The sequence below is a fragment of the Phocoena sinus genome, chromosome 2 (assembly GCF_008692025.1).
Source record: "Phocoena sinus isolate mPhoSin1 chromosome 2, mPhoSin1.pri, whole genome shotgun sequence".
Classification (NCBI taxonomy): Eukaryota; Metazoa; Chordata; class Mammalia; order Artiodactyla; family Phocoenidae; genus Phocoena; species Phocoena sinus.
Window position 1 is genome coordinate 108,961,728 of NC_045764.1, and position 27,909 is coordinate 108,989,636.

General features: G+C 36.7%; 1 protein-coding gene across 2 annotated transcripts in view; it reads right to left on the bottom strand.

Moving 5' to 3' along the window:
* PRKD1 (protein kinase D1) overlaps positions 1-27,909 on the bottom strand; it is a 335,003-nt gene that overhangs the window by 161,320 nt on the left and 145,774 nt on the right. For both annotated transcript variants that reach the window (XM_032623527.1, XM_032623528.1), the window contains exon 2: positions 1,297-1,435. In XM_032623527.1, coding sequence (XP_032479418.1) covers positions 1,297-1,435 — 139 coding nt within the window. The remainder of the gene's footprint in view (positions 1-1,296; positions 1,436-27,909) is intronic.

The window sequence follows — 27,909 nt, forward strand, 5'->3', positions numbered from 1 at the left end:
TTATAGGATCTATCTACCCAATGAAAGTGGGGCAATCCCAGGACCTGTCACAATGATAGATCAATACAGACAACATGAATTGGACTGAATCAAAACAAAGACCAAGTGAATTATAATCAGTGCATCCAAGTACTGGGCTCTGGAACTTGAGGAAATGAAGCCTAGAATCATTTTTAAAGTGAATGAATTCCCTTTAGTCAAAGGGATAGCAAGCAAAGAAGGGAGAAAGAGCAATGTAATCTGTGTTTCTCAATAATGACTCAATTTTAACAAAAATAAACAATAAAAATCTGTACCTCTTCAGAATATTGCACTGATCATTGTTGCTAGGATCCCTGCTACAGGTGTTCTCTGGCATTTTTTTAAAAAGTTAAATTTTTTGGGCTTCCCTGGTGGCGCAGTGGTTGAGAGTCTGCCTGCCAGTTCGGGGGACACGGGTTCGAGCCCTGGTCTGGGAGGATCCCACATGCCACGGAGCGACTGGGCCCGTGGGCCACAAGTACTGAGCCTGCACGTCTGGAGCTTGTGCTCCGCAACAAGAGAGGCCGCGACAGTGAGAGGCCCATGCACCGCGATGAGGATTGGCCCCCGCTCGCCACAACTGGAGAAAGCCCGCGCGCAGAAACGAGGACCCAACGCAGCCATAAATAAATAAATAAAAATTTAAAAAAAAAAAAAAAAGTTAAATTTTTTTCTGTATCGACAGGCACAGTCTGATTACTAACTTCTAAATCCTAAACAAGAAATATAAATCTGGGCAGAGGGAAACGCAGCCATTTCTCAGGGAGTGAGTTAGATAAAATCACACAGCATAGCCTGACCTGCTGTAACTCCTGAGCTCTGGTTTCCAACTTGGTCTTGGCTAGTAGTTAATGGATTTCTGACTCGACTAAAGCAATCGTTCCCTAGCCCTTGGCTTCCAGACACTCAGTACATTTGGGGCCCTGACATCTGTCTTAGCTTCACTATTGGTGAGTGTGTTTTTGTTGGCTTTTACTGCTCTTCCAGATGATCTAAGGTAATGCATGAAGGTATTCATGTGTGTTGTTGGAAGCCTGGGGAGAGCGTGAAGTTGGGAGAAGTGACTGGGACAGGACTGGCTAGGGAAACAGCCAATTCAAGGGAAACCTTTTGCTTTTTTCAAAATAATTTTGAAAGTTCATATAGACAGAGCCCTAAAATTCCCTCATGGGGCCGGGTTTGATGTACGCTTTCTATGATGCCTTAAAAACGTATGGCCAAGAATTCTCCAGATACAAATTATTTATCTATGGATAGAGGGAAAAAGTATACTACCTGACAAGACAACTTCAATAAGATCGCCTTCCTGGATATCGCTAGCCGTTTTCACCAGCTGAAGGATGTTTTCAGAGGTAGGGTCGTGGCGGAAAAGCAGGATCTTATCGTACATTCCATAGAAACCACATTCAGGGAACTGTAAATACAAATAACACAACAGGGTAAATGTCAAAATCTTCCTAAATTTAATCAAAACCAAATAAATAAATGTCAGGGCACCAACACAAGCTAATTAGAAAAGTTCAAAATATCTAGAACATCAAAAAATAAAAATGAATGGCCAAATTGATATTGACATGACTCCAAAGCAGGAGGAAAGAAATCACATATCATAAGGGCAATAATGACAAAATGATCTTCTAATTAGAGAGCAAGAAAACAAGAGAATCTGAGATAAGATTCAAAGAAAGTCCTGGCAGTAAGGCAGTTAAGAAATACAACAGGTGGTAAGAACTGTGCATTTTCACATGATTTATAGCAATTCAATTACATTAAAATGGGAGTTTGTTACATTTCCATTACAAATATTGTTGCAATTTATTTGCAAAAAAAAAAAACAAACGGTCAGTCCATTTCGGCATATTCAAAAATAAGAGATGACTCAATAAATCTAAACATGTTCTGTGTGTGGGCAGAGGTGTTATCTAGATTCTTTGATTCAGGAAAGCACCAGCGGAGACAACCCAACCCTCCCTTTTGTTGCTGCCCATACACTGCATTTAGTTTTCATGCAATCTAGGTTAAATAGACAAGTACAATAGCTAGAAGTCAATTCGTTTTAAGTATACATAGTTTATATTCTCCTCACAGGGATAAATCCAAGAGTTTATTACTCAAGACTATCTCCCAATAGCAGGCATATAATGAAAGCTAAATGAATGATATTTTCTAATGAGGAACCTAAAAAATTCTGATATTAACAATAACTATTAGAATATCAACAATTAATATTATTCGTTTCACTTCCTCTCTTCCTTCTAATGCAAGAAAGTACTCTAAATTCAAACCATAGTCCTGGTTGTTGAATTCCATCTTAAAAGTAGAATTATTTGATCAAAGGTAGGAACATCCTTAAGAATCTTAAAGCTTCAAACTTATCACAAACCACAATCTCAGGAACAGTGTAAGCAAAGATCCGTCTGTATTAGCATTGAATATTTTTATTAAAACAAACAACCTAGGCTAGTAGGTATGTGAAAAGGGCTCTTTTCTCTTATATGATATTTTCACATAATTACAATTGTTATTTCTTTTATAAATTGATATTTGCCATGTGTGGAAAAAGGTCATAAGTCAAGGAGAGAAAATTGTCTTGTTCCTGAAACTTGTGATATTTCTGACACGTATGTCAATAAAGGTTGACTTTTAAGGAGCTACTGACATGAAGAAATGTCCAGAATATGAGATCTTCTGAAGATAAATACAATGTATGATGCATTCTTCCTTATTTTTCTTATTAATAAAACTAGGGGCTACAATCATGTAAGACATTTTGTGTGAATTAAAAATAAGTATATATAAAACATCCTCTTACTCTTAAGAGTCTGTTGACAACCAGGCTTAAAACTACTTCTGCATAGCACTTAGTAAAGTTGGCTTCTGTAAAATAAAATGCAACAGCTGAAATGATGTCACTGTTTCCACTGTGCTAGTTAAAACAAAAATAATAGTTCCTTTTTTTTTTGTAATTTCTCCAATAATATTATCAGAGTGCAAGGAAAGGGAGAAACTAAAATACCATTTTCTAAACTACAGCAACAAATAGTTCATGTACTATTTTAAAAATCAATCTAATTTGATGTGTAATTTACAATAAATAAAATGGATATGTCTATGAGTTTTGACTCTTGCCCCGGCACACGTGAAACCAAAATCACAACCAAGCCATGAAACATTTTCATCAACCCCCCAAGTTCTATTGTACCCCCTGCAGTTGATGCTACCCACAATCTTGACTCAACACAGTTTTATTTTGTCAGCAAAGGTTAGCCAGCTATAGAATTTCATACAAATGAAATCATACAACATGCACTATGTACTCTTTTTTTGGCTGGCTTCTTTTGCTCATTATGTTTTTAAGACTCATTTACACATAAGGTATTTGAGATTCACCTGTTTTTATTATGTTACTACCATTTCATTATGTGGATCTAGGATAACTGCTTATCTGTGCACCCACAGATGGACATTCGTATTTTTCCCCCAATTTGTGGCTATTACAAATAATAAATCTATGAACATTTATGTATGGAGTGTTTCGATGGGTATGTGGTTTTCATTTCTTATGAGTAAATATCTAGGAAAAGAATTTCTGGGGCATATAAATATATGTTTGAGTATATAACTATCCTAACGTCAATAACACATTATACTTATTACTGGAGCTTTATACTAAGCCTGAATTCAGTTAGTGTAAGCTCTCCATCTTTTTCCTTTTCAAGATTGCTTTGGATATTATAGGTCTTCTGAATTTCCATACACATTTTAGAATCACTTTGTCAATTTCTACAAAATAAATCTGCTGTGATTTTTCAACGATACTACATTGAAACATAGATCAACTTGGGTAGATCTATATTTTAACAATGTGGAGACTTCTATTTTGTTACAAACAAGATGGCATATCGCCCTATTTATTAGTTTCCTTTAAATTGCTCTCAAAAATGTTTTGTAGTTTTCAGTGTACATGTCTTAGATATATTTGCTAGATTTATCTCTAAGTTTTTATATTTTTATGCTATTATAAATGGCTGATTAAAGTATAATAAACATACAGTAAAATTTGCCCTTTTTGGTGTGCAGTTCTGAAAGTTTTGAAAGATGTATACCATAACCACATGCCGTATATGTAGTATACACAACACAGCCAAGATACAGAACAGCTCCAGTCCCTATAGTTTGGTCTTTTCAAGAATGTGATATAAATGGTATCATACATAACTTTGAATCTGACTTTACTTAGTGCAGTGAAGCTGATATTTGTCCATGCTGTTGCATATATCATTGATCTACTCCTTTTCACTGCCGAGGATTGTTCCATTGTGTGTATGGATGGACCACAGTGTATCTATTCCTCAGTCAGTGGAGGGGCATTTAAGTTAGTTTCAGTTTTTGACTGTTACAAATAAAGGTGCTATAAATGTTCACTTAGAGGTTTTTGCCTGAACATAGTAAGTTTTTATTTTTCTGGGGCATATGGAAGTATCTGGATAACCTCATAAGGAACTGCCAAACCGTTTTCAAAGTGGCTATACAATTTTGCATTCTCACCAGCAACGCATGAGAGTTCCTGTTGCTCTGCATCTCTGACAGCGCTTGGCTATGTTGGGTTGTTAAATTTTAGACATTCTAATAGGTGTATAATGGTATCTCATAGTCTTAATTTACTTTTCCCTAGCGACTAATGATATTGAGCATCATTTCTTGTACTTATTTAACACATACACACACAGACCCACCTGCTCGATTCATTTGCCCATTTTAAAAGTTGAGTTATTTTCTTATTGTGGAGTTCTGATAGCTCTTTATATATTCTAGATAAAAGCTGTTCACCAAATACGTGTTTCACAGATATTTTCTTCCAGTCTGTGGCTTGTCTTTTCATCCCCTTAACATTATTTTCTTAAGTTTTTAATTTCTATGAAACCCAATTTACCAAAATTTCTTCATGGGTCATGGTTTTGGTTTAATATTTAATAAATATTTGTATAACCTAAGGTAACAGGTTTTTTCTTATGTTTTATTCCACAAATTTTATTGTTTGGGGTTTTACATTTGGGTCTGTGATCCACTCTGAGGTAATATTTTAATAAAGTAAGAAATATGGATTGAGGTTCATTTTTTGCATATTCTGGAAGATCTGTATAAAACTGGTATAAATTCTTCCTTAAATGTTTGGTAGAATTCTCTAGCAAAGCCATCTGAGCCTGGAATTATTTTTTTTTTGGAAGGATTAAAATTATATATTCAATTTTCTTAATAGATATATCACTACTTAGATTTCAATTTCCTCCAAGTGAGCTTTGGCATTTTGAATCTTTCAAGGAACCAATTCATTTCATCCAAGTTGCTGAATTTACAGGCAAAAAGTTTTTTCATATTATTCCTTTGTCACCCTTTAATGTCTGTAGTGATGTCTATTATTTTCTTATATTTGTAATTTGTGTCCTTTCTCTTTTTTGCTTGATTAGTCTGGCCATTGGTCTAATATCTGTTTTTATGTCATACTGCTTGGTTACTAAAATATATTTTGAAATCAGGAAGTGTCATGCCTCCAGCTTTATTTTTCTTGCTCATAATTGCTTGGGCTATTTGGGGGTCTTTTGTGATTCCATATGAATTTAGGATTGTTTTTTCTACTTCTGTAAAAAATGCCTTGGGATTTTGATAGGGATTGCATTGAATCTGTAGGTTGCTTGGGGTAGTATGGACATTTTAACAATATTAATTCTCCCAATACATGATCATGTGATGTTTTCTATTTATTTGTCTTTGCTTAAATTTCTTTCAGAGATCTTTTAGTGTACAAGTCTTTCACCTCATATTTTCATGTAACCATGAAAGTTCTTTTCTGCTAAGTCCATCACCTCTACCATTTCTGAACTGTTTCTATTAGCTCTTTTAATCCTGGTTATGGGTCACATTTTCCTGCTTTTTTATACCTGTGTTTTTTAAGTTAGATGCCAGATTTTATGAATTAATGTGAGCAGTTGTACGTTGTTGTCTTCCTTTAAAGAACACTGATATTTGTTTTGGCAAAACATTAAGGTACTTGCAGACTGGCTTTATCTTTTCAAGGCTTACTTTTAAGCTTTGTTATGGCAGCTCTAGAATAATAGTTGTTCTAGGGATAATTTAGTCCCACTACTAATGCATGACTCTTTATCTCTATAGAACACTTCAAATGTTCAGTGAAATCTCTTCTATTTGTCTGGTAGGAACTCGACCATCTCTCAGCCCTATATGGGTTCTGAAAAGTTTTCATTTCAGAGCTTCCCAACAGTTGCTCTTTATTCTGCCTTATAGATTTTTACCCTATGGACTTGTATTCAGTCTAATATTCAAGTGGACCTTTAACCAGATTTCTGGAGCTCTTCCTTTGTATAGGTCCTACCTTTCCAGTATTCTTCCCCTAAAAATTCTGTTGACTTGGGCACCTTGAGCTCTATTACCTGTCTCCTCTATGCAGCCACAGAACTAGGCTCTTCTTGGGTTGTCTCTCCCTGCACTAAACCTCAGATGACTGTAATACCTACCTTGTTTGTTTCCTTTTCTCAGGGGTCACCCTGCATTGCCTGTTGGCCAGTGTCCATAACAGGCATTTTATGTATTTTGTATTATTTTCTATTTGTTTGGGGCAGGTGAGCATGTCCCATACCAGATATTCCTTGTGAATGAAAGCCAAAGTCTCATGTGCTTTTTAAATATAGAATACCGATCTTTTCTACCCAAACTTTTGACTACTTAATTCTATGCAAATAGTATTTGCAAGAAAAGTAAATTAAAGAAAAATAAAACATCCATAGTTAGTAAGAGTACATTTTTAATAATTACATTGAAATAAATGCAAAGTATATTTAATGAAATAAGAATTAAAAATTAATAATTATCATATAACTCTCAAAACATAGTTTGACCTATCCTGAGTTAAACTTTAACTGTTAAAGGATTGTCCCTGATTGGAATACAAATGTTCTTCAAAATATAATACACTAATTAATGCACAGGCCCTCTTACCATATTCTTTCAAAAACCATGGGTAGCTGATTCTGACTCAAGAGAGAAGAGAAAATTCAAGAGATTCAGTACTTGAGCTGGAGTGAATGGAAAATAACAGCTGGAAAGGAAGAGATGAAACAGCAATTGTTTCCCCAAAGAAGAGCTAAACTTTACCACATCGTCTAACAAATACCTTGTCAATGAGCCTGTGTGGTGGAAGAATAGGTGGAAATACTGAAGAGGGGCTTAGGAGACAAGGATTCTGCTGGCTCATCACAATGTCAGCGCAACCTGGCCTTTATGCACATGTCCCTTGGACATCTGTATATACCATTCCCTTGTGGTCCTGTATTGCTGACATGTGGACATCACACTCTGTGTCGTGCTTCTTTGTAAGACCATGGGTACAGTGTAATCAAAGATTTGGTATTCAAGTAAGGCTTGAATGCCTCACATCCCAATTATGTTTCTTTCTAAGGGTGACTCAGAAAACATTTGGAAAAATCAGAATAAGTAGAATAATACCAATATATGCCACACATTAAAGCTATTATTTTAAAAGGCTAAATTGAAAAAATGAAGTTAGTGTTATAAATGTTCTTGAAGGTTGTTTGTCCAATATATAAATGACTGAGGTGTGGATAGCCACTCTCCCACATTCCTTCCTACTGGGTCACAGACATGGCTTTTCTCTCTTCATTAACAAGACATTCAGAAACAGGTTGTAGAGCCTTGTGAAGCAGGGCACAGGGGTGAACATGGAGATGTAGCCTCTCAGGACAGCTGTCATGGCAGCAGAAGTAAAGGGTTCGATTTTTTTTAAGATTGTACCTTTTTTTTTATTGACCAGAATAAAATATATGCATATTTGTCTTTCCCTGTTAAGAGAAAACCTTTTCTTTTATGTAATGTAACATTCTGCTTGAATGGAAACTATATACAATAAGACTTTCAAAAATTATATTTAAAAATGATGCCTGGAAGGTGAAAAGTGTAAAGGAACAATGCCTGACAAATGAGAAGAGAACATATTGGGGAAAACACTCACGGAACAACATTCCCTAATTTGGTCATAATCATCTGTTTTTATGTGAAGGTGTGTGAGCTTTGAAATCTGAAAACCCTCATTAAACTAAACAGGCTTTCAGAAAGGCTCGGAGGCTTGTAAACTCAGCTGGAGCTTATTACAAGATCAGTTCTGTGTTTCTCAGAGGCTTTGTGGTTGTGAGCCCAAACATATGAGATAAGTGATTTCAAGCTCTCTCCAAGTTCGACTCTAACAAACCTGGCCACTGTGAAAATACGGCCAACAATCCTGGCACTGGTCCTTAGCTCTTTAATTCTACCCTATGCTGGAAATCTCTGTACTGCTGTGTGTATCATTTGGCCTTTTTTGACCACAGAGCACAATTTACTGTTACATTTCACTATGAATTCTTGGCTGGCCAGACAATGTGCTCCAGAGTAGAATAAATATATGTTTCAATGAGTAGCTGAAATGTGACCTGGCCAAAGAGAACTCTAGGGAACAAAGGGTGCTCTTCCACAGTTGAGGCCAATCACAAAGGGCGAGGAACAAGCAATATCAGAAATAAATTAAGCCATGACTCAGTCAAGCAGAAAAAGAAAGAGAGAAATGGCCTGATTAGGAAATGAAAATACACTGCAGTTTACTTTTGCTAAAAGGTGATGAAAGTCCTGAAATTAAGTTTTTCTGCTCAATAAGAGAACACATCAGGCAGGTGAATACAGCACTCTTCTCATCAAAGATGATTCCCAAGTCATTTTCCAAGGACTCTCCTGTTTATAACAAGTAGTGCCATGACTGGTCACCCTTAATGAGCAAAGAAATTAAAAAGGTGCTACCGCTTCCTAGCTTGACCAAAATCCTCCCTTTGTTGCTGGAGTACAGGACAACATGGACACCTTGTAAGCGACTATTTTAACGAGAATTCCTAAACCACTGGGTGAAAATGTCTCTGGATTCCCTTGGAGGAGTTGCACCTGAGTGATGCGGCCATTGAGCTGTAAAAAGCAGGAAAGGGCAGGCACTTAAAGATGGTTCTGAAAGCAGTAGATCCTTAAGATCAGTTGGATCCTTCCAAGGGGTCTCATGGGCGAGAACTGAGACACGAGTCATAAACTTGTATTATTAACTTTGCCTAGGAAATTAAACCTACCCCCTTTTTAAAAAAAGCATCTAATAACAGATTGAAAATTTAAGTGTATAAAAATTTAAGTAAATGAAAAAACAACACAGTGAGTGTCATGTACATAGCACTACAGCTATAATGACAAAAAAAAAATCATGAGATTGTTCAAGCCCACTGAAAGCATGAACACTAAATTTTCACTTAGAAACACAAGTTATAATGTGTTAACGAAAGCATAAAAGATAAAGTGAATAATCTGTATTATCTGCAGGCATAGTTCTGAAATGTGTTCAAATTTGGGCACAGGCTCTTTTATTTGGTGATTTCATATCCTCAAAAGGAGGCACTTGCAAAGAATTCCACACTATGACCACATAGCTATGTGACTAGTGTCTGAATGTAATCTTAGGAAACAGAAACCAGAAAAAAATTTTTAGACCTTTCTTTTTTCTTCCCCTCCCTCCCTCCCTCCCTCCTCCACCCAATGCCACCCAAGCTAGGCAGAAAATGAATAGCGCTGAATCAAAATAACTAAGAACTACTATTAAAGGTAGCACTTTCCTAGTGGCAATCTATTTTCCTAGAGATCCCTGGTTGAATCATTCATCTCTCAGTCTGAAAGATGTGATTCATATAAATAAATCTGCAATACCTACTTTCATGAAATAGTTTTTAAAAGCCTATGAAAAATTTCAGTTTCTGAAATAAAGACTAAATGATTAATTACAGTGTTGACTTTATGAAAATTCATTATACATTTCCCAGCCATGAAAAACGGCACTGTTGTCCACTGCAGAGCATCATTCTCCATTTGACTTTGCTATTTTCCGGGCCATGGGCGTACTGTCCAAATGCAGATCACCCTGGCAAACAGTCACAATCCTTGCCTTGCTTCCTCTGTCGTTCCTTCTCTCACATGAGCACCTGCAATCATATGACTCTCCATTCCACAAACCCAATGCTGCCTTTGAAAAGGTATGCCTAACACCAGGGGTCTATCAACTTCAGAAATCTTCAAGGTCCAAACCTAGAAACAAGTCACTCTAGTCAGTCCTCCTTTCCCCACTCCACCGCCAAAAACTTCCATTTCTCATTCAAGACAGAACCTTAATTTATTCCACTCTTGCCTTCCTACAGACAAATCTAGAATCTGACACACGGATTTTCTTCTGCTTAGACCTCCTTTTTTTAGCCCTTCTCCTTTCCGTTAAATTCAAAATCCCCTTGTTTAAACAATCATTTTCATTCATAATTTTAAATTTGGACCTTAGCCTTGCCCTCTATATGTTTTACAGTAAAAAAGTAAAAGGAATAAGATATCTGAGAAAAGAAAGAATATACTTTATCAAAAAGAGGTCTGCTTGAAATCTTCTGGAATTAAAGTTTAGATTAAAGGTGAAATGGTAGATTTTGATTATAAGATCTGAAAGTCAGATATACTAAAAGACATAGAACATGCATAAAACCTGAACTTGCAATACCGTTGGAGAATAAAGCTAGACTATAAATTCTTCTTCCTTGGGCATATATTGATGTTCTGTATCAGATATTGCTAAAGAAGTCTGTCTAATAAATTTTATGCTTATCTTTAAGGCAGCAGATGTGACTAAGTGTGATGCTTAATTGTTGGCAGAAACTTTTATTCTATTTCAATTTGAATAATATGTCACCTATTAAAAAGACAAAAGCAATAAGAAATGACTTAATACATCATTAACTCTAATGCTGCAACGTCTGCGTATAGACTTCCTAGAAGTATTTTAAATCATTATTTTGTTGTATATAATTTTTAAGTTTTAGAATAAATGTTCACATCAAGCAATTATAGGTGGTAATAATTAATGAGAGCCTCACCATTGTTGTGTAAAAACATATTATCCTGCATTATAGCTTGACAGATTACTAGACAGTGATAGCTATTAGAAGTCTTAGTAGGCACTGTGAAATTATTCACACAACAGTAATTAGGTGTGTGGATGTGCAGCTTGAAAATGGAAAAAAATGTACTTCACACTCTTTGTCTCACTCTGAATAAAACTGTCATTATAGCATACTGTAGATTTTTTACATTGCATAATAAGATTACATGTTTGCTCATTAATGAACTAACAATAATTGATGCATGTACTGGATAAAATGAAGACTGTGACAGCAACTAAAAAGGTTTTACCAAAAATTAAGAATCATTAACTTTGGAAAAGAAAAACTGCTGCATTATGTATCTTGTCATTTAGAGATAAGAAGACTGATGCCCAGAACATATTACCAAGGTGGCAATGCTAGGTAATGCCAGAACAAGGTGAGTGGCCTAGTCTCTTAAAACATACTCCTTGATCTTTCCTCTCAGTTCTGCTTCTCTTAGAAAGAAAATACAGGAAGAGTAGCCAAATGTCCAGCAAACAGTGACTCAGAATTGCAAATTCTGAGCACTTTTCTTGGCCAGAAAGTACAGACCCAGGCCTCCAGATTTTGGATTCTGAACAAACCAAGGTAAAATGGCTTAATGAGCTTTGTAGCAGCTATTCCCTGGCAATCTCCAGTTCTTACTAGACAGACAAGTCATTAAAAGGGTAGTGACAGTGAGGTAGCTCATTGAAGGCTGGCTGACAGCAGAATGGCAGCTTACAGCAGCAGAAAAACTGGCTGAGGTCATTAAGACAAGGGGCTGTTAGCCTTATGCATCCCACCCTCAAAGGAGTATTGCATTACATGGAACTGCAACTAATATTTACAGAATTATTGACCTTTTAGATAAAAAGAAACATATACATAGTATTGAATAATACATTTGAAAAGATTTCCATTAAATTATCTAAAATAAAATTGAAAAATAAAATGTACTCTTATTTGTTAAGTTTGTACATCTGAATACCACCTTCATTGATGATGATAAAGAAAGGCTAACTCTATTAGGGTACACAATTTGGGTTTGTATTTCAGATGCAGGAAGTATAATTTTCCATTATATTAAAACTAAATTTTAACATTAAACATACATAGGCCAATGACTAGGAAATGCTGATTTAATAGCACACATTTGCAACAAAGTATATATGTAATCCTTAAAGATGGTACTAACTTCAAATAATTATCGGACTCCATAAACAGTTTACCAATTTATGAAAGTCAGTTTAAAAAAAATCAATCTTCAGCAAAATAACTAAATAAGTAAACCATCTCCTTTTTAACTGTTTACTGTCATGTTATAAAATGTTTAATTTTACTATATTAATTTTATTCTAGGTAATTTTCATTAAAAAGAATAATGCGATAGATCTAAGTACGTGTAAAAATCAGGGATTATAACAACACTGGAGATAGATGCGGAAGAGAGGAGAACTTCCTGGATCATAAATACAGAACCTCAGGTCATAAATACAGAAATAGACATTTCCTAAGAGTTTGGAGGTAAAATACTTTTCTTACCAAAGCTATCTGAATGATATGCCTTAGAGGAAAAAGGAATGAGTATAGACACTGGCTTTCCAAATGAAATTGAAAAGTTGATGTCATGAATCCAACACTCATGACGAGAGCTTGCCTGGATCACCACAGCACACAGAATACACATAAAACCTCTCACAAGAGGTAGGTACAGATATTGGGCACACCACAAGGGCTCATGGTTCTTCATTCACTTCATTCATTCAGGAATGAAGCAGACACTTAGGCACTGTGTCCCTTGCTAGAGATATGATGATAAGTCAAACCACAGATGGTCCCCATTGTCATGAGATAAGTCAGGGGAGGCTGTATAAGCAGGAGAACACAAGTAGGGGAGACAGACATGAGGCAATATAGCACTAATGAGAGTGTAACGGCACAGTGAGATCAATGTTATAAAGAAATGGAGCGCCATTCTAAGATAGCATATAATCAAGGACTATGACAAAGGACTAGACAGGGAATTAGGAAAGACTCCCCTGAAGAGATAACATTTTAGCTCAGATCCAATGCTCAAACTCAGTAACTTCAGATGGAGGGTGGCAGGAGGCTGGAGTTCCCAGCAGAGCAAGCATCTGGGCCGAAATCTTACATGTTCTTTATTATCCTTAAAAATAATGGCTCTAAGTCTCCTTTGATTAAGGGTAGAAAAAAGTATTGCTGCCATCACCCCTTCAGATCCCATAGTCATACGCACTGGGTCCAAAGCCTGCGGCAGGAGCTGCTTTGTAGCTCTGATACCACATGAAACCCAACAAAACACTCATTCATTTAAGAATCCCCTGGACTTAGACCTAGACCTGAGTTCAATGACTAAATTAATATCTCTCAAAGCGTATGTATTTACTCCATGAGAAGCTCTATGAAGCTCCATGACAATAAGGTTTGAAATAAATTTGGAAAATGTGTCATATGCTATGCCCTTCTTGAAAACCCACCATGCACATTATCATAATTAATGTTTACAAAGAAACTTGTGTCCAAATCATATTTCTATAATTGACACCTATATGTGTATATATGTGATATACATCATCCATGTATATGAATACATATATATATTCAATAAATACACACATATACTTGTTTAGTTGTTTATTGATTGATTGCCTCCCAGGACCACTGTAGCGATTAAATGAACATATGTAAAGTATTTCTAATAGGGCCAGACCCACGGTAAACGCTTGATAAGTGCCTGTTGTCGTTATTATAGATAATAATTACAACATTTAGTTATAAGTAAGTTAGCTATAATAAAAGCAAGATTTTCCAGCCACTCTGTTCTTCATCAAAAACTCCAGAGGAGGGACAACTCAGCTGCATACGTCAGGCATGCTCAGTGTTCTGCTATTTCTGCTTGGCTCCTTGTAGCTCCAACACAGCTCATGTAATTTCTAATTGACTCTAGCCACATCCTGGAACTCAAAAGGCTAGGTAGGCTAAGACCTTCTTCACTCCCAGTTTTGTGAACTTTCTGATACATATATTCATTATATGTAAGATATGTTTCTTCAAAACTAACCTATTTTTTGGTGAAAATAAATTAACTGATTTTTAAACAGCTCCCTTCCTTGTATTTATCTATGCTGTAATGTTACTGCGTTAATTCCAAGTACTGTACTAGAACCAAGCAAGGGCCATAGATTTGGATGTTGGCATCCATACTGCGGAATTCCATTGTCTGATTGTGCTGTTAATGATCTTTTGGTTCCATGGATAAAAATCTCATTTCCTTAAAACCAAATCCCCAAGGAGCTGGTGTATTTTTTTTCTTCTTCTTTGTACTGATAAGCAGGCAGTGCATCTGATTTATAGGATCAAAATTAAAACATTCTCTCATTTACTTTGATGTTCCCCAAGAGAGGAAAGAATTTTTTCTCCCCTTGTAAAATGCTATACAGCTTCTGGAAAGAATGCTATAGCTTTTGTAAGAGTCAGGAGTGGCCAAAGATAATAAAACCACCTGCCACCCCACCAGAAGTAACAATAAATTAGCCTTTCAATTCATTTCTAAGTGGCCAGATGTCCTCAGCTGAGTTCTTTGTCAAGAAAAGGTTTTGACCCCAGCTACAAAGACCTGTCTAAGCTTATATTAAAAAGGTACTTGCAAAGGCTCTTACAAATATCTGTGATGCCTTGGACCTTGATTCAAGTTATTGGGTCATAGAGAAATGTATTATATTTCCAGCAAAACTGACCAACTTTCTGATACTGTCGCTCATAAAGGCAGATATAGATAACTTGCAAAGACTAGATCTGAAAACTGGTGAGAGAGAGCAAGTACACTGGATCCCAAGTGAGGTGGAAGTAAAGGATGAAACATTGAGGGGAAAAAAACAACAACTATAGATGTTTGTGTTCTTTGATTTAGAGTAGATAGTACAGATGAATATAAAGGTGAAACCCTATACTATGACTTAACATTAAATAGGTTAGTTTCTTTCATTTTTCATACATATCAAAGGTCACCTATAAATACATATGTATGCTAATATAAAATAACTTGTATTTTCAAGAAGAAAAACAATGATAGCTAGGCTGCCAATAGCTATACTAATACCTCGTGACATAAGTTATTCCAGTACAAGTTTATATTTTTATTTTATTGGGTGCCTGGAGACACAGTTGTAAACAATAGACAAATAGTCCCCACCTTCATGAAAATCTAAGATATCCTCTCTATTTTCTCTGCCTAAAATTCATGACTTTATCTTAGTTACCACAGACAATCCCCCAAAAGCTAACTTCTTGCCATTCTTCATCCTGTTCCCTTGGTATTTTATGATCTAATTTGCTTACACTAATCACAGCACAGTGAAGATGGTAGTCAGTGTGGAACATGTTTTAAGTGAGACATTTTGAGATAAGTTTCTATTTGCCTTTAAGAGGGCAGAGTAAAATCCTCTTGAAAGGAATCTAGTTTACAGTGTGAAATCTGAGAAATCTGGGTGATCTGAATAGCCCAGCAACTGCAAGTTATCAAAATTCTCTAATGTATTCTCAAAGCAACTGGGAGTTTATAAGAGTGCAGCCCATGATGATGTCATTTCATCTAGATCCAGTCACTGCACTAATTCATATTCCTTTTCACTGGGAGGGAATGAGTGCATATAAAAATTAAAACAAACATTTGAATACGGTATTTTAAAGTTCACTATATATATGTGTGCCATAGTGATTATATTAGCACTGAAAACAAACTGTAATTTCCTGAACACAGAGAATCAAGAAAATGAGAATCAAAAGAAATTTGATATCTCACTTCAAATTCATAGAAAAGGAAATTCATTAGTTGAGACTGGAACATGGTAAGAATCAGAACACCATGCTTTATGAAACTTCAAATTCAACAATCAGATTCAGATTGCCAGCAAAACACTCAAGATGTATTGCACTCCAAAGTCCATCCCATTTCCCTCATCCCATTTAGAGAAATTCTCCTCACAAGAAGTACTGGTGCTCAATGCATACACTCCCACTTGAAGTGACTGCAGGCAAGCTGTCTGCCCAGCCTCTACTCTCAAGCCAGTCTCTTAAGACTGTCAATGACCTTCACATTGCCAGATTCCATGGGTGACTTTCAGTCCTCATAGGCAACATCTCAGCAGAACTTGACTCAGTGATTCATTTCCTCCTCCTTCAAAACACCTTCTTCCCTTGATTCTGCAATAGTGCATTCTCTTGCTTTTACTCCTACCTGATAAGCTATAACTTTTCAGTCATGTTTACCAAAACTTTCTCTTCTTTCCAACCTCTTAGATGCTACAGTGTTCGGGGCTCATTCTTCAGGAAGTTTATTTTCTCTATTTATAATCACTCTCCTAGAGGACCTCATCCAGTCTTCTGGCTTTAATGATGATAGACATTTGTATCATCGTACTCTGAGTCTGGTGATACTAATGTCCATCTCTGTTAATGAGCTTTCCCCCGAAACACAGACCGATCAATCTAACAACACTCAACATCTCTGCATAGATATATCTACGAGGTCTTCACGTTCATGTGTTCACAGTGGAATTCCTGATGTCCTCCCTGCTGCTCACACCTGAAGGAATGGCACCAACATTCAGTTGCTGGGTCAAAAACCTTAGAAACATCTTTAAGTTTCCTCTTTCTCTCTCACTTCATGTGTGATCCATCAACAAATTCTGTTAGCTCTACAAAAAAGTACAATATTCCAAATTAAAAAATTTTTACCATCTCCACTGCCATGTCCCTAGTCCGAGCCACCATCTCTCATCCAAAACCCGATAACTGCTCAAGCTACCTGCTTCTACTCTTGATCCCACGGTCTATTCTACACACAGGATTTGGAGTCATCCTTTTAAAACAAGTATCAGATCAAAGCCCTCTGATGGCTTGTCTTCATACTTAAAACCATCCCACAGTGGTAACCAGAGCCCACAGTGCTCTTACCCCAGCTATTACCTCTCTGCTCTCATGTTCTACTGCTCTTCCTCTACCCTGGCCCCATTACTGTTCTTCAAATAAATCATAAAAAATTCTTCCTCTGGGCTTGTGCACCTGCTCTTCTCCTCCTGCTTGAAATACTCCTTTTCCTGAGGTTCACATGACTAATTCCTTCATGCTGCTCAAGCGTCCCCTCCTCAGTGAAGCTTTCCCTGACCACCCTAAGTAAAATGACAGCTCCTCTAACTGATTTCTTTTATCCTGCCTCCTTTTGCTTCTGAGAAGTCATCACTATCTGAAGTTATATAATGTATCTATCTTCATTTTTAAAAATTAGTATCTGTTTCCCAACTAGAATATACGTTCCATTAGAGCAGGGACTTTTTCCATCTTATTCGCTATTATAACTTAAGAGCCTAGAATAGTGTCTGGTACATAGTATGTGCTCAGTATGAAGTACTGAATGCATGAATAAATTTATAAGTCACAACAAAGCGAGCTATTTCACCTCACAAAAGTATTAGAGGAATTTAACTATTGTTTCATTTTCCTTTAACATTACCAACCTATCAATACTGAAAACCAATTCATGACTTCTCGATGGAGGTTATAAAATATGTTCGGAGACATTTTAAAAAGTGGTGTCTAAAAAAAAAAAAAACAGTGTTATCTAGCGATCCACGGATTTAAAGTGATGATCTCTCTTCATGTTCTAATTTCACAATTAAAACATGTCAATGGCCTGTATTTACTGGGACAGTCTGTTCCCCTTTGACTCTTAAAATAAAAGCAGTCTTTATTTTTAGAAATCAGGATTTCCTTTCCCTGCAGAGGTTACAGCCCAGACACATTCGAACACTCAAATGTTTACAATGACTTTGGCAGACCGCTCACACTGGAGAAGCATGTTTCCCCAATATAGAAACTCCAGGCATCGGGGCCTAATTCTCAGTTTTTGTGCCACTATGGGTATTTCCTCAGTTGACTTATCAGAGAATCTTGTCCTTATCACCTCTATAAAACTTTAGATTAAGCAAGGAAAACTAAATACGCTGATTCGCAAAATCAATAGAAAACGACACGATCTTGGCTCAGTTCACCTCTCTCTCATCAACTACTACTCTCCACTCTCCCCTCAGTCACTCTTCTCGGGGCGTTTCAACTACCAGGCACACTGCCTCATGGTCTTCATTCTTGCTGTTCCCTTTGCCTGAAACACTCTTCCACATAACAGTCCACTGGCACACACCATCTGGTACTGGTATATGCCCAAATATGTTTATGTTATAATCTCATCACGTGCACGTAACGTATCTCTCTGATCACTAAAACGTGACCTCATCTGAGCACAAACTATGTGTTTGGTTTACTGCTCTATCCCAGTATCCAGGACAAGGCCAGGCTCAGAGCAGATAGTCAATAAACAATTGTTGAATGAATGCTCCATAAACAGCACATCTTCACGCTAGTTCCCCTCATTATTCATTGAGAAAATTTTCATTTATTTCAAAACTATTAAGAATAGGCTATTTTGACATCTACTTTAGAATATAATTTTCTTTCTTAGTTATGAAATGACACACTTTATTGATCTGGAGAACATTACTGAAATGTAAACAAATACTACTCACTGCTAACAGTTATTAATATATTTCATTAATTTGTGAATTGACATGACTTTGTCTAGGATTTTGTTTCACTGCTTCTCTGGAACAATTTCTTCACTCCATTCTGTAAGTTCCTACAGCCAGTATACTTTATATAATTTCAATGTAAGTAGCTTCAAAGAATTACACTTTAAAAATACAATTCTTCCTAAACATATATGCCAAAACCACTCCAAATACTTAATGTAACAAATATGTCTATGGGCACTGTATAATCTGGCTATAGAATTACTATTTGAAATATTTCCCAATAGAAATCAGAATATTCTGATTCTATTAATAGAGTAACAGTTATAATTTACTGAATACATATAATGTACTATGATTATGGATTTCAAAATATTGGGGAAAAATAAATTGAAATCTCTACAACCAACCAAAATACATACTAAAGGAATTAAATATAAGATAAGTAGTTAAATAAATAAATCAGAAAGAAATATGAGTATATTTATTTGATTAGGAAATACCTTTCTAATCATTTAAGCTAAGAAGCCTTCTGGTTCAAGATGGCAGATGAAGCAGAAACATTAATGTTTCATTTCGAAAAATTCTACCGAAAGGACAGTATTGTATAAAGAGAATTTAATCCATGTCACCACTGAACATGGGAGTGGCAAGAACCATCAATGAACCAAACTTTTGACAAATATCAAGGAGATGGAAATCTGATGCAAACAGATCTCATACAGGCCCTCACCTGTCCTGTGCATATATTTACATGGAGACTGACTACTGTTTCCCTCAGGGTAACCTTCCAAGGAGCAAGGATCTTATCTGCATCATTCACTGCTATATCCTCAGCACCTAGAACAGGCCAGGTTAATAATAGGTGCTCAATATACATTTGTCTATTGAGTGAATTAATAGCCATTAATAGAAAATTAAATAAATTGAGTCACTTTAATGTACCACTATGCCACCTTTAAAATCCAAGGCCAATCATATACGAAGTTCTCAATAAATACGTTCTAAATGAACGAACAAATGAATGGACAGTGGGAAATGAAATATTTAATTTTTTTTTTTTAAGAGGGAGGACACAACTTTTCCAGGGATGCTAAGCTAGTACATGATAGCCTGGAGATTTATATCCAGACTTGTCTACTCCCAACAGGCATACTATTTTATTTTTTATTGGGATATAGTTGTTTTACAATGTTGTGTTAGTTTCTACTGTACAGCAAAGTGGAGTTCCCTGTGCTACACAGCAGGTTCTTATTAGTTATCTATTTTATACATATTAGTGTATATATTTCAGTCCCAATCTCCCAATTCATCCCACCCCCCACCTGAAATATTTAATGTTGTGAGAAATTTGTCTTGATGCTCCAGTAAGTGCAAAGGAAGATTATAAAATAATATAGACAATGGCGCCCTTATTTTGTTAAAACTAAATGCAGTCATAGAAAAAGGATTTGAAGAGAATCGAAAAACATTAACTGTAGATATATCTAGGAATGGGATTGTGAAAGATTTTTTTTTTCATTTTTCAAGCTCTCCACTACATATGTATAATCCCTTTATAATTAAGGAGGGGGGAAAAGCTACTGTACAGCAGAAGGACTTGGTTCTGCTGTTTTCCTAAAATTACTTTGCTTACTATCTCTTCTCCCACTCTCTAGCCAGCCAGCTCATACTACATTATGTGCCAGACTGTAGCCCCATTCTTCAAATACACAGGAAAGGAGGAGAGAAAGATTGAGGGGTGGCAAGCAGGCAGTTACAGAGACAGGCAAGAACCAGCTATGGGTTGTGATCCGCCTTCCAGGATACAATTTTACAGCCTATTCAGGTTGGAACATACACCAGATACGTCTGTATGTGTGTACATGTGTCCATGTTGGGATGGTATATAGGGGTCGCTCCTCCAGGGACACATTTCCTACCAACAGATTTGGGGTGCTTCCTCCACCACAGTACAGTTCCCAGCACCAAGATGGAACCATGGGGTTACGAACACATCTGAGGTCAGGAAGAACAGGTCAGGCCCACTTAGCTCAATTACTTAATGGTCATTACTGACCCATGCTTGGTGTCATCTTCCTTACCTATGTGCAAATAAATCATGTGGCTGTCTGTAAAGTTGTCAAACAGGGCCTGGCATGTAGTAAAGTGTAATAAATAATCGACATTATTATAATTATTATTTTTTAAATAAATTTATTTAGTTATTTTTGGCTGCATTGGGTCTTTGTTGCTGTGTGTGGAGTTTCTCTAGTTGTGGCGAGCAGGGGCTACTCTGTTGCGGTGCGCGGGCTTCTCATTGCGGTGGCTTCTCTTTGTTGTGGAGCATGTGCTCTAGGCACATGGGCTTCAGTAGTTGTGGCTCGCAGGCTCTAGAGCGCAGGCTTAGTAACTGTGGCGCACGGGCTTAGTTGCTCTGCAGCATGTGGGACAGTCCCAGACCAGGGCTCGAACCCGTGTCCCCTGCACTGGCAGGCGGATTCTTAACCACTGCACCACTAGGGAAGTCCCTATAATTACTTACTAATAAATAGGACAAGGAGAGCTTCCCTGGTGGCGCAGTGGTTGAGAGTCTGCCTGCCGATGCAGGGGACACGGGTTCGTGCCCTGGTCCGGGAGGATCCCACATGCCGCAGAGCGGCTAGGCCCGTGAGCCATGGCCGCTGACCCTGCGCATCCGGAGCCTGTGCTCCGCAACGGGAGAAGCCACAACAGTGAGAGGCCCGCATACCGCAAAAAAAAAAATAAATAAATAAGACAAGGAGACAATATAAAAACAGCAACTGAAAGATGAAACCCTATACCTCTAAACCCTTATTTAATCACAAATATTTATTTTCCTCCTGCATGTGCAAGATTGATTTACAGAAAATTTAATTAGTTGCTGGCAGAATTAATTGGTATGTATACCATACACACATGAAAAATTACAGAGCAAAAGATATTAGAAAAATGTATTCCAGATCACAATAAAAGAGGTATCACGAGGCACAGTCTGAGGAACTGCCAAAGGAATTATTACCTCGTCTTTGCACTCTATGGAATAAGGTTCACGGCATCACAGTTCATTATAAGTCTCCCTCAGAGGTGTGATCAATATTCTAACAAATGTGAACCAAGGGACACCCAGTAAGAGAATCAGTTCATTCTAGCAAAGCAAATTTGTGAAAAATCATCTATGGATTTTAACATTTATTTAGCTTACCATAACTTCAGATCATACATTTTTGTGTCAGGAGAGTATGTGACGTAGTAGAGAAGTTACTTCTAGTTAGTCAGAAAAGTGTATCTTTCCATTCAAAAGATCTATCCCCCATAATGGAGAATATGTCCTATGATGGCGGTGTCACTACATTTTGTCATTCTATATCCATCCCTCTCTTGGAGAAACAGCATTTCACTTTTTGGTAGAGGAAATTACTATCACATCTTTGGTCCATTAGATGTACAAAAAAAGGAGCAGTTCATTTCCTCCTCTGGTAAAGGGGTGATGACATGACCCAAGCTATGCAAACTAAACTCTGCTGTTCCTCTAATCCTTGAACTGAGTCATACAAGTGCATGAGAGGGGACACTGACTTGACTCTTAATTATAGTATCCTAGGCTATTAATGGGTCCTGCTCAGTCATAGTTGCCTATCTCTCAGAGCTATTCCCATCCTTCTTGGAGAAAGCCTGAAAATTGGTATCCCAGCCACCCAAAGCTAGGGGAGGTCATGTGACCTAATTCTGGCCAATGACACATAGGGACAGACTACTGGCTGCTTCTGGGAACACTTTTTCCTTCCTAATGAAAGGATGGGTCATGCAAATTAAGCTCTCTCACTGCCCTGACCTCTCAGATACCTTCTGCCTTTATTCAAAGTTTTATAAGGCCATGATGTCTAGAATGTGGGCAGCTACCTTATGACAAAGAGGATAAAGCCAAGAGAATCACAGAGATACCATCCCTCAACCTGACACTGTGGAGCAGAAGAGACCCTGGAAATGCCTACCTACAAACTCCGCGCTAAATACATTTACATGTCCCTATAGTTTAACATCGTTCTGTGGGTTTTCTGTGATGCAGCTGAATGCATCTATGATGGAATTGAATACATAAAATGACTGGCAATTATTTCCTTCCCTGTATCCATGTCCATTCAGTTACCCTGTAAGTTTTAGTGCCTTCACTCTGACTCTGAGATTGGCCGTGTGACTTTCTTTGGCCAACATGATGTAAGCAAACGTGATTCAAGCTCTGGAGACTAGAGTCTGTCCTCTCTTGTTACCTTTGAAACTTGCCACTGCCAGGTGAAGAGCACATACATGCGTGTGTGTGCACACACACACGCACACACACACACACACACACACAGGAAATTTTCTTCCAGTATTCAAAACCGCTATTCAACTCAGCAAAGAACTCATTCATGTCACTGAGGAGCATGTGAAGTTCTGACCTCCACCTTTGTTGTTTCATTTTCATCTTCATGTTCATATAAAAAAATTATAAACCAACAGTCATGTCAGAACTATACTTACTCATCATTTGCAACTATAGGTTGCATCCACAGGATGCAAGAGTTTAGGGGGAAAAAAGACAAAGTTATTCTGTGAGATATAACTGGCTATTTGGAATTTATAATAAAGGATATTGTACATTTTATTATTATTTGTACATTATACGCTACACCTTTTATATCATTAAAATTTATAATACGTTTTTTTCAGAGAGTTGGGTGTTAAACACTTACCAGCACACTACTGAGTATGGGATAACATGCCACCTTGTCCCCTGAACTCCCAAAGGCTGAGACAGAAAAGAGATTCTTCCATTTCTACATCATAAAGAAAGATAATAAATTATTTTCCCCAAGAGAAAGCTGCTCAGCTCTATAGGAAAAGGATGACATAATCAGTGAAAGTAGGTTTCTACTTCCTTATACACCTGCAGGGAAAGCTAGAATAATGGTGGGAGGTAGGGTGGGGAGGTGGATTTCCAAATACAAGGACTTTTTATTTGCATTCCTCCCCAGAAGTGAGAAATCAATTTTTAAAATTTATTATTATATCCATGCTCTTTGAACTGTTTTCATCAATTAGAAATAGGAATCAGGTAACAATTTCTCATGCGGGCCTCATTTTTGAGGATCCATGAGGGCATCACCAACTTAACATAAGGTCAAAGGCCGAAAAATGAGATTAGTTGATAGTGATTAAATTTAATTTTTTCATTTCTGTGAAATCATCAAAGAACAACCTACGGTACCAAAAATTAAAACGTAAAAAGGAGTATATTTAGAAATGAACTTTTCTGATTTCCTGAGTTTTTTCATAACATTTACTTTCTATTGCTAAAATATGTGCATGAAAATAAGATCAAGGAACCTAGTAGTTTATTCCCTCCTACCATTTTCCTCCCCAAGTCATATTAGGAAAACAGTGTGGGCGGTGTGCAGGATAGATCTACAGGTTGAGGAAAAACAATCTCTTAGTAGAAAGAAATGGGGACAGAGGCTGTATGACTGTTTGGAACAGGAAAAAGTGTAGAAAGAGAAATAACAGTCATTTTTTAATACAGAGAGAAAGGAAAAAAGTGGAAAAAGCAAACTGATGTGGTGGAAAAAAAATTGTGACAGGACACAGCCAAGGAATGTGAATGATGGTACAGAAAAAACTAGGAGGCATATAAAAGAAAAAGGAAGAGCAAAAAAAGCCAGAAAGAAAGCATCACAATGAAACCAATTTTATCAGAGCTAGGGAGAAACTTCTATGTGTGACATGATTAGTTTCTGGCTTACTGTGCCATGATATTTCAGAATCCATTCTGCAAATGCTTGCCAAACCTTCTCCTTAAATTTAAGTAGCTAGCCATTTTCTCCACATTTGGGGGGAGCCCACAGGTCTTTGGGTGGCTGATTTGATAATGACTATAAATGAAGTCAGTGCTCTGTGCCCTAGGTTGGTGTTCACACAGTCTTCTCTCATACTCTGCCTATTAGAGTCTACTTTTGATGTCCTGATCTCTTGAACATTCTTGAGACAGTAGACACTTGGCTTTTTTTGGCCAGACAAGATTCATTCTTCAATTTTACAATATCTATGCTTCTTGCTTCCCTTGGGATATGTCTTTTTTTCTGCTTCTCTTTTATACCCACAACTTACTTCCTTTTTCTCTCCACCCCAGGGAAAGCCATCATAATGTGTTTCATGGGTATCTTTAGTTTGTATGTCTATGCATATATTTTGATTTGCAAAAACAGTGTTATGCAAAGTAATCATTTTATTTCTTTTTTGCTTTTGAGATGTATCTATGTTGCCATATGCACATCAAATTCACAGTTTCTACTTGCTGCATAATGTTCCTTGATGACCACTATAATCTACTTATGCACTTTTCTAGTGATGACACCCATATTTCTACCAACTTGTTTTCTCCACAAACAATGCTGCAATGGATATCCTGATACAGGCCTCCTCATATACCAGTGAAAGAAGATTTGGGGGGACATATGGACCCAAAAATGCTGTTACAATATTCGTATAGTTTAATTTCACTAATAGTGCCAGATTGCTCTCTAGGATGGTTGCACCGTCACACATTTTCACCAGCAGTGCCTGAGGCTTCCTAACTATACAAATCCTCAACACCTGGCATTATCCAACGTTAATGTTTTTTCACTTTAACAGGTGAAAGATGACATTTCGTAATTTAATTTGCATTTATCTAATTACAAAATAATTTGAGGTTGCGAGCATTAGGGGTTTCTTCCTCTATAAATTAGCTGTTCATATTCTTTGCCTATTTTTCTATTGGTGCTGCTTTCTTTCTCTAGTTGATTTTTTGAAACTCCTTGTATTCTATATATTGGTCCCTTGTTGGGTTTTAGATATTCCAAATATCTTCACCCATTTAGCTACATGCTTATTAATGTTGTCCATGGTATCCTTTGATGAGCAGAAATCCTACAACTGATTATATAAAATTCATCAGTTTTCCATTTTATGATTTTGCTTTTTGAAATTTTGAAGATGGCCTTCTTCCCTCTCTCCATTACAAGATAGTCTCCTAAATTTTTTTCAATTCAATTTACAATTTTACCTTTCATACTTAGATCTTTCACCTATTTGGAAGAGGTACGTCTTTGTATATGGTATTAAGAAGGCATGAGGTTTCCTTTTTTTCATATTGATGAACCAATTTTCCCAACATCATCTACTGATCAATCCATCTGTTCCCTATTGATTTGTGGTGCGATGCTTTGTCATATATAAAATTTGTCCATATATACCAGTTTATTTCTGTGCTCTTCATTCAATCTCTTCAGACTACTTGTCTATTCTTATACCAATAAAACTTTCTAAAAATTTTCCTATGACTTTGTATTATATCTTAATATTTGATGGCCAAATCTCTCTGCTTTCCTCTTCTTAAGGTTAATTCAATTGCTTCCAGAATTCTATTCTCCATAAATATTTTAAATCAAATTAGTATTTTTTAATCCAATTGAAATTGAGATCAAGGTTAATTTAGGCAGATTTGACATGTTTATAATATCAAATTATATCATCCCAAGAGTATGGTCTATCTCTTTTTATACACAACACCTATTATGCTTTCTATTTTAACATTCCCCATGGAAGTCTTGTATAAACTCAATTGTTAATTCCTAGGTATTTAACACTTTGTATTGCTCTTTTTCCATTGTAATTTCTAGTTTATTATTCCTGGTATAGAGCAATAGTATTGATTTACGAAAGCTGATCTTGCATACAGGACCCTGGTTAACTCTTTTAATAATTCTAATAGTTTGCCTGTTAATTCTTTGGGTTTTTTCTTTTAAGATAGATGGTCATCTCATCCGCAAATAATAAGTCTTCTCTCTCTCATTCCAATCCCCTTCCACTTCTTTTTTTTTTTAAGTGTTGTCCTTTACTCGTTAACTTTTTCATGTTCCAAAATATGTAATTTTTTGTAAATTTTTCCATGAAATATAATCATTTGTAAATTTTTCCATGAAATATAATCATTTCTGTAGTTTTTTGTACATAAAATTTATCAAATTAAGAATATACCCTTCTAATCCTTTATTCCCAAGATACATTTTTCATAAAGAGGTATTGAACCTTATCAAATGCTCTCTTGGGATTGATAAACATGGTCACTTGATTTTATTTCTCCTTTGATCTAATAGTATGTTGACTTACTCTGACATATTTTTAAATATCAAATGTCAAGCGCTACTTGATCATGACGCATTATTTATAATACACCATAGGATCTGCTTAGCTGAAGTTTTCCTTTGTGTGGATCATAGTATCTATAGTCATATGAGAAACAGGCCTATAGTAATCTTTTCTTTATTGTGCTCATTGGGCTTTAGAGTTAAGATTATACTAGCCTCATTAAATGAGCTGGACAGCTTTTTCTCATTTTCAATTTTCTGGAGCAACTCTCAAGAATAGGAATTAGAGTTCTTTAAAAGTTGGGTGCAATTAACTTATAAAGCCATCTGATCCTGGGTTATGTGTTTGTAATAGTTACCTGATTAATTCCAATCCCTTACTGCATCTTGTGCCAATTTGAGCATTTTATATCTTTTAAGAAATGGACTCATTTCACCTAAGTTTACAAATTAGACATTTTTCTTTGGAGAAGTGACCCTTCTCCAGCTCTAGAGTCAGGCCATATATTTTAACCCTACCAATTAGGAAATCAGTTACCTTTGCCATAATGAATGGTCTAGGGATTAGCTGTATTACCTTAATTGGCCCAGACAGAAAACCCAGAATTTTTTTGTGAAGAATGATAAACAAAGCTCTTCATTGCTTGGCTTAGTAGCATAAGAATATGAGGTATGGAATCATAAAGGGAGACGCTGGATTTTAGAGGCTCACTGTGTAGTTGGACCCAAATCTGAGCCAACAAAGCCAAGAAATAAGCCCTTGTGAGACTGAATCCTGGTCAGCCTAGTTTGGTGTGCCAAGAGTTCCTCAAGAAGATGTTTCTCAACTAGTTTCTGACTTTTGTAATCACACGATTCCTAAAAATTTGGTCTTAATACCTTGGCCTGTAAACTTGGATCCTCCTTGGTTCTTGATGGATTACTGATCTCCTGCCCCTGAAAATGTTGCCTGAGGGAAACTGTTGACTCCGTGGCCTTTGCCTTGATATCCTGAGCCCACAGTTTCTGCTTGCTCTCGGGTGTGCGGAACGGAGCTCTCTGAAGCAGTAGTCTTGATCTCACTTTCAGAACCTGGCTATCTTT